Source organism: Palaemon carinicauda, chromosome 29, assembly GCF_036898095.1.
Source record: "Palaemon carinicauda isolate YSFRI2023 chromosome 29, ASM3689809v2, whole genome shotgun sequence".
NCBI lineage: Eukaryota > Metazoa > Arthropoda > Malacostraca > Decapoda > Palaemonidae > Palaemon > Palaemon carinicauda.
In genome coordinates this window covers 66,795,754-66,808,246 of record NC_090753.1, presented here as the reverse complement: position 1 = coordinate 66,808,246, position 12,493 = coordinate 66,795,754, and the positions used below count along the sequence as shown (strand labels likewise).

General features: G+C 40.4%; 1 protein-coding gene across 1 annotated transcript in view; it reads right to left on the bottom strand.

Moving 5' to 3' along the window:
* The window catches only part of LOC137622209 (heparan sulfate 2-O-sulfotransferase 1-like), a 55,036-nt gene extending 44,391 nt beyond the window's left edge, over nt 1-10,645 (bottom strand). Inside the window, exons 1-2 of the mRNA XM_068352676.1 lie at nt 10,570-10,645; nt 5,435-5,594 (exon numbers count right to left, since the gene is read on the bottom strand). Of these exons, the coding sequence (XP_068208777.1) occupies nt 5,435-5,567 (133 nt within the window). The 5' untranslated portion in view covers nt 5,568-5,594; nt 10,570-10,645. The remainder of the gene's footprint in view (nt 1-5,434; nt 5,595-10,569) is intronic.
* Nucleotides 10,646-12,493: the final 1,848 nt, after the last annotated feature.

The window sequence follows — 12,493 nt, the reverse complement described above, 5'->3', positions numbered from 1 at the left end:
TGGTGTTCAGTTAAGAATTCATCTTTGCCTATGTCAGAGAATTCTTTATCCTATTTTTATCAGACTGTTAATACGAGAAGCTCATTCCCTTCTGAATGAGGAAGACCAAGCTTGGCTGAAGGTAAGGACACACGAAGTTAGAGCTGTCACAACTTCCGTGGCCTTTAAACAAAATAGATCTCTGCAAAGTATATTCGACGCAACCTATTGGAAAAGCAAATCAGTGTTCGCGTCTTTTATCTTAAGAATGTCCAGTCTCTTTACGAGAACTGCTACACTCTGGGACCATTCGTAGCAACGAGTGCAGTAGTGGTGGGGGCTCCACCACTACAATTCCCTAATTCCAGAACCTTTTTAATCTTTCTCTTGAAATATTTTTGGGTTGTCCGGAAGGCTAAGAAGCCTTTCGCATCCTACTTGATTTGGCGGGTGGTCAAAATCATTTCTTGAGAAGCGCCTAGATTAGAGGTTTTGATGAGGACCTTTAGTATGGGTTGCAACCCTTCATACTTCAGCTCCTAGGAGTCGCTCAGCATCCTATGAGGATCGCGAGGCTCAGTAAGGAAGACGTACTTAAAAAGGCAGAGTAATTGTTCAAGTCGTCTTCCTTACCAGGTACTTATTTATTTTATGCTTGTTATTTTGAATAACTGCAAAAATGAAATACGGAATACTTAGCTCATAATGTCAACTTGTTATGCTGGTCTCTACCCACCCCCCTGGGTGTGAATCAGCTATATGATCATCGGGTAAGTTTGATATTGAAAAATGTTATTTTCCTTAGTAAAATAAATTTTTTAATATACTTACCCGATGATCATAAATTAAAGGACCCACCCTTCCTCCCCAATAGAGAACCAGTGGGACAGAGGAGAAAATTGGTTTGTTGTTGACATCGAGTACTTGAGTACCTACTTGACAGATGGCGCTGTTGATGTACACCCCCACCTGTACAGCGATCGCTGGCGTATTCCTCCGGTAGATTTTTTCTGTCGGGCAGCAGGGATGCAGCTATATGATCATCGGGTAAGTATATTCAAAAATTTATTTTACATACATACATACATATACCAAAGGCACTTCCCCCAATTTTGGGGGGTAGCCGACAACAACAAGAAACAAAACAAAAAGGGGACCTCTACTCTCTACGTTCCTCCAGCCTAACCAGGGACTCAGCCGAGTTCAGCTGGTACTGCTAGGGTGCCACAGCCCAACCTCCCACATTTCCACCACAGATGAAGCTTCATACTGCTGAGTCCCCTACTGCTGCTACCTCCGCGGTCATCTAAGGCACCGGAGGAAGCAGCAGGGCCTACCGGAACTGCGTCACAATCGCTCGCCATTCATTCCTATTTCTAGCACGCTCTCTTGCCTCTCTCACATCTATCCTCCTATCACCCAGAGCTTTCTTCACACCATCCATCCACCCAAACCTTGGCCTTCCTCTTGTACTTCTCCCATCAACTCTTGCATTCATCACCTTCTTTAGCAGACAGCCATTTTCCATTCTCTCAACATGGCCAAACCACCTCAACACATTCATATCCACTCTAGCCGCTAACTCATTTCTTACACCCGTTCTCACCCTCACCACTTCGTTCCTAACCCTATCTACTCGAGATACACCAGCCATACTCCTCAGACACTTCATCTCAAACACATTCAATTTCTGTCTCTCCATCACTTTCATTCCCCACAACTCCGATCCATACATCACAGTTGGTACAATCACTTTCTCATATAGAACTCTCTTTACATTCATGCCCAATCCTCTATTTTTTACTACTCCCTTAACTGCCCCCAACACTTTGCAACCTTCATTCACTCTCTGACGTACATCTGCTTCCACTCCACCATTTGCTGCAACAACAGACCCCAAGTACTTAAACTGATCCACCTCCTCAAGTAACTCTCCATTCAACATGACATTCAACCTTGCACCACCTTCCCTTCTCGTACATCTCATAACCTTACTCTTACCCACATTAACTCTCAACTTCCTTCTCTCACACACCCTTCCAAATTCTGTCACTAGTCGGTCAAGCTTCTCTTCTGTGTCTGCTACCAGTACAGTATCATCCGCAAACAACAACTGATTTACCTCCCATTCATGATCATTCTCGCCTACCAGTTTTAATCCTCGTCCAAGCACTCTAGCATTCACCTCTCTCACCACTCCATCAACATACAAGTTAAACAACCACGGCGACATCACACATCCCTGTCTCAGCCCCACTCTCACCGGAAACCAATCGCTCACCTCATTTCCTATTCTAACACATGCTTTACTACCTGTGTAGAAACTTTTCACTGCTTGCAACAACCTTCCACCAACTCCATATAACCTCATCACATTCCACATTGCTTCCCTATCAACTCTATCATATGCTTTCTCCAGATCCATAAACGCAACATACACCTCCTTACCTTTTGCTAAATATTTCTCGCATATCTGCCTAACTGTAAAAATCTGATTCATACAACCCCTACCTCTTCTAAAACCACCCTGTACTTCCAAGATTGCATTCTCTGTTTTATCCTTAATCCTATTAATCAGTATTCTACCATACACTTTTCCAACTACACTCAACAAACTAATACCTCTTGAATTACAACACTCATGCACATCTCCCTTACCCTTATATAGTGGTACAATACATGCACAGACCCAATCTACTGGTACCATTGACAACACAAAACACACATTAAACAATCTCACCAACCATTCAAGTACAGTCACACCCCCTTCCTTCAACATCTCAGCTTTCACACCATCCATACCCGATGCTTTTCCTACTCTCGTTTCATCTAGTGCTCTCCTCACTTCCTCTATTGTAATCTCTCTCTCATTCTCATCTCCCATCACTGGCACCTCAACACCTGGAACCGCAATTATATCTGCCTCCCTATCATCCTCAACATTCAGCAAACTTTCAAAATATTCCGCCCACCTTTTCCTTACCTCCTCTCCTTTTAACAACCTTCCATTTCCATCTTTCACTGTCTCTTCAATTCTTGCGCCGGCCTTCCTTACTCTCTTCACTTCTTTCCAAAACTTCTTCTTATTCTCTTCATATGACTGACCCAGTCCCTGACCCCACCTCAGGTCAGCTGCCCTCTTTTCCTCACGTACCTTGCGCTTTACTTCCACCTTTTTCTCTCTATATTTTTCATACTTCTCTATACTATTACTCTGCAGCCATTCTTCAAAAGCCTTCTTTTTCTCTTCCACTTTTACCTTCACTCCTTCATTCCACCATTCACTGCCCTTCCTCATGCTGCCTCCAACAACCTTCTTGCCACATACATCACTTGCAATCCCAACAAAATTTTCTTTTGCTAACTTCCACTCCTCCTCTAAATTACCAGTTTCTCTTACTCTCACCTCGTCATATGCCATTTTCAACCTTTCCTGATATTTACTTTTTACCCCCGGTTTTATTAGCTCTTCAACCCTCACTAGCTCCCTTTTACATCCACCCACTCGATTCCCCCACTCTTTGGCTACAACCAATTTTCCTTCCACCAAAAAATGATCAGACATACCGTTAGCCATACCCCTAAACACGTGCACGTCTTTCAATCTTCCAAACATTCTTTTTGTTATCAACACATAATCCATTAATGCCCTTTCTACTACTCTTCCATTTGCCACTCTTACCCATGTATACTTATTTTTATCTTTCTTTTTAAAAAAGCTAGCACTTATTACCATCTCTTGTTCAACACACATATCTACCAGTCTCTCACCACTCTCATTTTCACCTGGTACGCCATATTTCCCAATGACACCTTCTACCTCTCCAGCACCCACTCTAGCATTTAAGTCACCCATAACAACTACATAATTCCTTCTACCCAGTCCTTCTACACACCTAGTTAATTCACTCCAGAACTCATTCCGCTCTTCTTCACTTTTCTCACTACCTGGCCCATACGCACTGACAAACGCCCAACATTCCCTACCCAACCTAACCCTTACCCACATTAACCTAGATGATATCTCCTTCCATTCCACTACTTTACCTGTCATCCATTCACTCAACAATAAAGCCACACCCTCTCTCGCTCTTCCCCTTTCAATCCCAGACACTCTACCAGACATTTCACCAAACATCACTTCACCCTTTCCTTTCATCTTTGTCTCACACAAGGCCAATACATCCATCCTTCTACTTCTAAACATACTTCCAATCTCACATCTTTTACTCTCTATCGTACTACATCCACGCACATTCAAACACCCCAAAACTAGAGTGCGGGGAGCAGTCACTCTCCCCCCAGCTCCATCTCTTTGTTGCTGTCTCACAGGATACTTTTACAGGAGAGGGGGTTCCCAGCCCCCTCGTCCCGTCCCTTTTAGTCGCCTCTTACGACACGCAGGGATAACGTTGGCGCTATTCTAATTTTTATATGCCCCCGCGGCCACAGGGGGCAATTTATTTTACTAAGGAAAATAACATATTATTATTATTATTATAGTATCATTAAAATTATTTCTACTATAGTATCATTATCATTATCAAAATCATATGCTTATTAATTTTGAACTGTATTTCACTTTAGTGAACCATCAATTTTCTCAGTGATTAGGTCAGAGACCACATCAAAAAGCAAAAAACTGCAAATTATGGGTTTAGCAATTGTACAAACTCAGCCCCTGCTAAAGATGACCATTTTGAAGTGACTACTCAAGTAATGGTTTCTTATATAGTATGGGTTCATCACCCAAAAATATATGTCCCACTAAAAGTTAAGGTGCAATAGATGTAGGAATAGAGACCACTTTGTCTAAGTGTGTAGGTCCACTCGGTGAATGCCCTAACTTTGGCTACCCTTGTTAGTGCTGCCTAGCCTGACTGTTTGGGACAGGCTGACATGGATGCAACATTATAACATTATAACTGAGTATACTGTACTCTTCTTCATAACAATGACGCTAAAGAGCTATAATGTTGCTTACAATCACCAAAGGAATAAGAAGGCTGAATGATAAATTGGGATAATTTGGAGTACAATTTCACTAGCCCTAAAGTGTCATGTTTTGTATTGGGAAGAAGTGCTCTTGGAAGGCATCAGTACATTCAAGTCAGTCAATGTTATCCCAAGAGCAAATACTCCGACAACTCGCAAGTAGCATCTCTTTGCCTTCTTGATTGACCAATCTGTGGATGAACTGGACTTATTGGAGGCCAATCTAAACCATACTTGCTTCCTATATGGCACAGAAGTTACAATTCCAAAGACCTTCGGTAGAAAAAACAGATCAAAGGAGAAGTAAAGAAAACATACATACAGTAAAAAAAGAAATGAAAAAATTAAAACAAATCAAAATCATCATTCATAATGAAAATGCATTCAATTAGTACACCAAACAAAGGCCATTTATATAAAAAATATATATATTTTTCTTCCTAAAGAGATAGATACTTACCGTGGGAGTGCATTACATTGCGTAAATGTGTTACTTCTGTGGCCAAGTGGAAATACATCAACATTGTGAACCCGCTCACTCCAATGGTTAGAAATACGAGGTACCGAGAACTCTTCAGGCGCGAACTATTCATATTGGAATTTTAAAAGCGTATCACAGTCTGGAATGGAAATGAAGTATGGTAGATTAAAATGTCCCCTCATGAAAATGTATATGAAGAATTTCCTGTAAAGAAAAATAATGAAATAAAATTTAAAATTTTACATCAAGAATCTGCGATCACATCGTATACATAGAATGGGAATTAATGTATGTCAAATCCAAGAAAAAATAAATATTTTTTAAGATTAATATGTATATTTTCTAACTATGCAAATCTTTCGTCTTTTAAATAGGAAGACTCACTGGTTTGTGGGTTAGAAGTCCCCCTAGAACAGAATAATTGGTTCTTTTTCTTCCCTGGAAATGTCAATATACCTGGTCCTGTAATGATGGAATCACACTAGTAATTTCTTGTCTGAGGTTTTCGCCAGCCTTCAGCTGATGATTGCGAGCGAAAGTGTTGTAGTGTCACACTACGATATTGCAGTTTGAGGAGCAAATGGGAAAAAGTTAAACGAAACCGATCAGCTGATATCATCATGGTGCCCAGAAATTTTCTAACCGTTTCAGTAATTTGTATTATCGGTATATTATTTGAATTGAAGAATTCTACAGCTACCACAGGATGAACAAAGCTGATTTTTATTATCTCCTGAGGCTTGTTGGACCCAAGATTGCCAAGCAAGAGCATGTCCTGTTTGCAGCCGCCATCTTGACAATGGGTCTAAAATGGGCGAGCATCCTGTTTCGCTATGTGGCAAACTGGTAGATGCCAGGAGAACTCCACAGGAAGCCTCTCTGCTATGCAATGATGTAGGTCTCACTCCGACCCAACTGAGGGTGTCTTGCCCGCTATGTACTTGGATGGTATCGCTATGTTGTGAAATACCACCCTTGTTGTATTTGTATCCACTTTGTCAGATCGCAGAGAGGGACGAGACTGTGCCTGCCCCCTGTTTATTGACGTAAGCTATTATACTATACAGTGACGAAGTTATTACGTAACCTATCCTAACAGGAGGACTGAATGAGAGCTTTATGATTAAGTGAGACTGGGAGCCCACAGTCCTGAAAGGGAAGTAAATAACCATCCCTAAGGACACTTTCTACTCACAATTCAGCTCCGTGTCTGCCACGTTGTGCAGTGGCATGACAGGCATTCGCCTATCATCGGCAGTGGGAAAGGGGGAATGCCAGGATCAGCGTTTCCCTCTTGATTTCTTTATCTCTCCAATGCTTTTCCTGAAAGCACCAGGATGGTCGGCTCATTCTTTGCAAAGTATGTCACTGCACCTGACCACTGGTCAAGTCAAGAGATAGCTTGGAGGGAGGCCATGGCAGATAATTCCCTGGCCGCCGACTGAAAGGCCGAGAAGTATGTACCTTCCCCCTTGAGCTTCTCTAAACTGAGCAAAGTAGATGACGCAGCATGGTTTGGTGCATAAAACCTTCTCTGAGTCGAAAGTGGGGTGGGGGCAAGGGTTTTGTTTTTATTCAGCTGAATCCAAGGAATTCTCAAATCCAGATTTTATTGCCTCGAACCAGGGCCAAATCAACCAAGGATGGTCTTAACTTTCAAGGGCCACTGAAGTACCGATCAAGGACTGAGATTTTCTCTGAAGACGGCGTCAGGCTCACCTCTCCCAATCCACTGCACTCACGGATTAGTACGAGGATTAGGAGACCAACTTTAAGTTCCTTCTCGGGACTGAAGTTTTCTGTGAGGAAGATCTTGAGGTATTACTCGAACATGTAGGGAAAGGAGGGCGGAGTCCTCTATATCAACCGATCACGCACTGATAACACGAACATGAGCACCGGTACACCTTGGGAATGGGTACTGAACATTCCGGTACGAATTCTCTCTCGCACACACGTGGAGATATCGATCAGTGAGTTACTTGACACCAGTTGATCGATCTTATTGAACTTTGAAGACTTCTTATGCAGCTACTTTGGGCCAGAAATAGCAGCATATTCAGGTTCATTCGAGGGCTCTCCGTTCAGCATGAGATGTAGCATAGCTTGCAGAAGCAGCACGTGCCAATACAGTAGTTCTTTCCTATGTGGCCTATTTTGCGGCATGCACCGATTCTCTCTATCTCTCCTATAAGTGATAAGAGAGAGATCGGGGAAAGATTGAGAGAAAAGGGGAGAATGAAATGTGATCACCTATATAACATTTTGAGACACCACCACAGGATGGATTGATTCTTAGTACCACACCATCCCTTCCTTGCACATATGGGGATGGATTGATTCTTAGTACCACACCGTCCCTTCCTTGCACATATAGGGAAAGATCGTTTGTCAACTCGGCACCTATTGATCCGTCTTCTTGCACTTCTTCAACGATATCTTATACTGTATTTGTTCTTCTACTAGATGTCATAGCGTGAAGAACATAACGAATATGAGGCAGATTAGAAGGGAGAACTTGAAGTCCACCTTCTATTGAGTCATATAAACCATGTCTTCCCTTGAGGAAAGAGGCCACAGGGAACTTTTCGATGCAGCAGGGACAACGCTACCAGATGATACGCCCTTAGCACCTTTTCAGGCACGAGAAGACACTGCATGGGTAGAAGGAGGATGGTGGCCCTCCATTTAAACACTGGCAGTAGTAAAACGTTATTTCTTCAACGGAATACAGTACTAGTTTTGTCTTAAAAAAGCCAATTTCTTTAGGTTCACCTTGACATTGTCTAAGGAGTGCAAAATTCCTTAGGTTCGTGTAGTTGTCGTAAGGCCGCAATTATGAGGGAATGACAGAAACAGACATGAAGCAATGTACAAAAGTATGTTGTCGATAACAGCAAGTTTGCTCGGAATACGGTCAACGTTTACAGTTTAACCAGAAAGAAATTGCACATCCTTGTCTTTTCTATTCTAATATTCCTCAAACACAATTTTCTGCCAGCACATTTATCCAATCCCAAAGAAAAACCAAAAGATTAAAACAGCCTGATGAGTCGCCAGAAATGCTTCTATATTAGCTTGCAACTGAAATTAAAATGAGAGCTTCACAGGCTGTTGGGTGGTTGGGCTTATTATCCACCCAACAGTAACTAAACCACCTTGTTACACTTTTAAACTGCTATTCAATTTTTGCCGAAATCATATTCCTATTGAAGGACTATGGTTTGTGTTTGTGTAGGAATAGGAACAAATAGAGTTGAGTCGGTGGGGTGTATGTATGATGACGGCCGACAAGGAATACTGCAGAGTAAGGGGGGTCGCTATCCCTCCCATTAGGTAAGTAGGTAAGGACACGGCTTGTAGGTTAGGTCAAGGGGGGGGGGGAAGTTTACTTCAATACGTTAATTAGTGTCCATTTTTAATGCACACAAGAGGACCTGGCCACTGATATACAAAGGCTCCGAGTCGGCCACTGAATCGTTAGCAAAGTAGTTTATTAATGACAGGTGGCACACGGGGAAAGACTCGCCCACCTGCTTCTCGCAGGATACGCTCTTTTAATATCAGACCCAGTACTCAGAAAGGTGGTTAGTGTAGGAATTTTAATTTAAAGGTCTCCTACACAAAAGATGCCATGGAAGCAGTCCTGTTTTTATCTAAAATGTTAACCAGGAATGTTAGTTCCTGTAGAAGCTTTCTTTTGTCAAAGGCATCTTCAATGTGGTTTTATTATAGTTAGGGACAAATTTATTCGACTTCAATTATACCAGTTTTAGCGAGTGTGTAGTGGGAAACGAAGTAGTCGAACTGGTTGTTCAGTTTGTTTGCAGTTGAAATGAAGCTCAAATTCGGTTAAATCATGTTATTTACTACAGGAGAATATATATTTTCTGTTTGAAACGTTTACCCGGGAGCCTTTGTATATCAGCGGCCAGTTCCTCCTGCATGCATATAAATGTATGACCACTAACCTAAACTTTCCCCCCAACCTAACCTACAAGCAGCGTCTTTACTTACTCACTTAACCCTTACCGTCGTATTCTTATTCAGCCGTATTCACACATACAGGTGGCCGCTATCATACACACACTCCGTTTCCCCATCCATAAATATAATTTTACCGAACTGGTACCGACTATGTTGAAGGGTAAAATCTCTACCAGTGCACCATCAACTAGTAAACAAAAATTTCAAGTTCATCCCAACCTAACCTATGCTACCTTATTCACCAGGGAGGCGTCATCCACCCTGCATCCCGTACTTAATTAGGGGTGTATGTATATTATCGGCCACCTGTATGTATGATGACGGCCGACTAAGAATACGGCAGTGTAAGGGGAGGGGGTGTATGTATGATAGCGGCCACCCTTATGTATGATTGTCTTAATTAGAATACGGCAGTGGGAGGGGTGTCACAGCGCCACCCGTTAGGTAAGTAGGTAAGGACACGGCTTGTAGGCTAGGTTAGGGCGGAAAGTTGAGGTTTAGTTGATGTCAATTTTTAATCCACATAGGAGGAACTGGCCGCTGATATACAAAGATTCCTCAGGAGGGCGTTAACCCCCCCCCCCACCCCGCCCCAATTAGGTGAGTAGGTAAGGACACAGCTTGTAGGTTAGGTTAGGGTGATGAAGTTTATGCTAATTGGCGTCCATTTTTAATGCACGTGAGAGGAACTTGCCGCTAATATGGGGTCCCTTAATTATACTTAATTACACTGACCTGAATAATTTCATACGTAAAATCCAAGGCTTGCATTTGATTAGGACCGAATCATCCAATCCTTACCTTGCAAAGGCTACCCATAGTATAAGGTAACCTACCTTTTTTAAAAAGACCTGATTAAGTTATGCATCGCAAACTATCACTATCAACTCCATCTATTACTGAAATAAATAAAATTTCCATACTAATTGCTATGAAGACCCTATATTCCTATCAATAGCGTAGTAAACAATTCACCCTTATTTTGAAAGATTTTTATCGCCATGACTTCCTGTCGACACAGGGATTCTACATGAAATTCACGTGTTATATAGATATCCTGATAGGATATTACCCCCAAAACTAGTATAAACTCAGCTAGATACTCATAATGAGATGAGGTACAGTACCTTAAGAAAAGTATTAGCTGCATAATATGAATACTTTTGTAAACATTACAACGTTCCAGTGAACTCATAAGCGGCGAGGAAAATATTACCTTTTGAATGCGTTCTCTTTGGATAGAATTTTTTCAGCTATAAATAAATCTACCTATAATGGATATATGAGTATAAAAAAGAGCTTTAATTATATATTATTTATCTTAATCAATAATTAAATACACTTTATATATTATTATATACTAATATTACCCTTATGAATATAAATTTGAGTAAACTTATTAAAAAAATTTAAAAGTACGGTGCCATTTACTGAACTGCGATGTTGACGAAATACCCTAAAGAATTGGGGTATATTATTTTGTAAATAATATAAATTAATACATTTATGTACATAAAATACTCCATGCATGTTTTACTTAAGCATTATATGCTAAGACACGTTGTAAATCTACCTTATAGTTCTAAAATTACTAACAGTGAAGTGACCAGTCCCTTTTTTTTTTGTCTTTTTCTTCTTTTTGTACACATTCCTCGCATACTTCTCAAGGGCTTGGGCGAGAACCCTCTGTACCAGTCCAGGAATGTTATATGTGAACTTTATAATACAATATAATCGTAGTAAAAAATATTAAGAAGCAAAATCATAAAAGGGAGATATTTCTGTATGACAAAAATACCTTTTTGTTTACGAAAACAAAAAGTTTCTTGTTTGCATGGCATACCAACTTAATATTTTCATGTTGAACAGGCTTACGTAAGTCCTTTTATAGTTTATATATCAAATGTCTGTTATAATGATGTTAATGTTTTTGAGATATTTTATTTCAATTTATCATTGCTTCTTATATATATTTATTTTCTTGTTTCCTTTCCTCACTGGGCTATTTTTCCTTGTTGGAGCCCTTGGGCTTATAGCATCTTACTTTCCCAACTAGGGTTGTAGCTTAGCTAGTAATAATATTATTCATAATAAATGGGGTGGGTCACATTTTGGGTTTCAATTATATAGTGTCTACATAATCTTTTGACTGGTCAGACAATAGTACATTGGATCCTTCTCTCTGGTTACGGTTCATTTTCCTTTTGCCTACACACACACACACACCGAATAGTCTGGCCTATTCTTTACATATTCTCCTGTCCCCATACAACTGACAACACATACTACTAACAATCCTTCTTACTACACTGTAATTGTTCAGAAACTCTAGCTATGGTAAGCAGCTCTTCTAGGAGAAGGACACTCCAAAATAAAACCTTTGTTCTTATATCTGGGGTAGTGCTATAACCTCTTGCTTTGTTAAAGTTTCTATAGTTTATATAGGAGATATTTATTTTAATGTCGTTGCTCTTCTTGAAATATTTTAGTATTTTTCTTTGCTTCCTTCTTTCCTCACTGAGCTATTTTCCCTGTTGGAGTCCCTGGACTTATAGCAACCTGCTTTTCCAACTAGGGTTGTAGCTTAGCAAGTACAGTAATAATAATAATACATTACTTTATGGGCTGCTTTCCTGGTACTATCGCACAAGGAATCTTTTTAGCCTTGCTGGACCTACAAGACATGTTTGTCCTATACATTCTATATGTATTTTAGAGTATCACACTGTATATTCTACATCTATTCTCAAATCCACACTATTGAAGCACTTTGAAAACAAGAGAGTCTTCAGTTTCGTCTAGCATTATGGAGTTTTATGTAAAATGCATCAAGCTTAGCATTAAAGGCCTTTTCTCTAGCATAGAATCTAAGATTCTGTGAACTTTCCTGCTCTCAGGGTAAATGATTCTGCCTTCTTCTGCAGAGAGATATTTCTGACATTCCGGTATATTTTGTTCTTCCCTAATGTTATTTTAGGTAAGATTGTTGTCTCCTATTTTTTATCATTTATGTTATAATTGTTATCCTGTAAATAATATGATAAATCATTT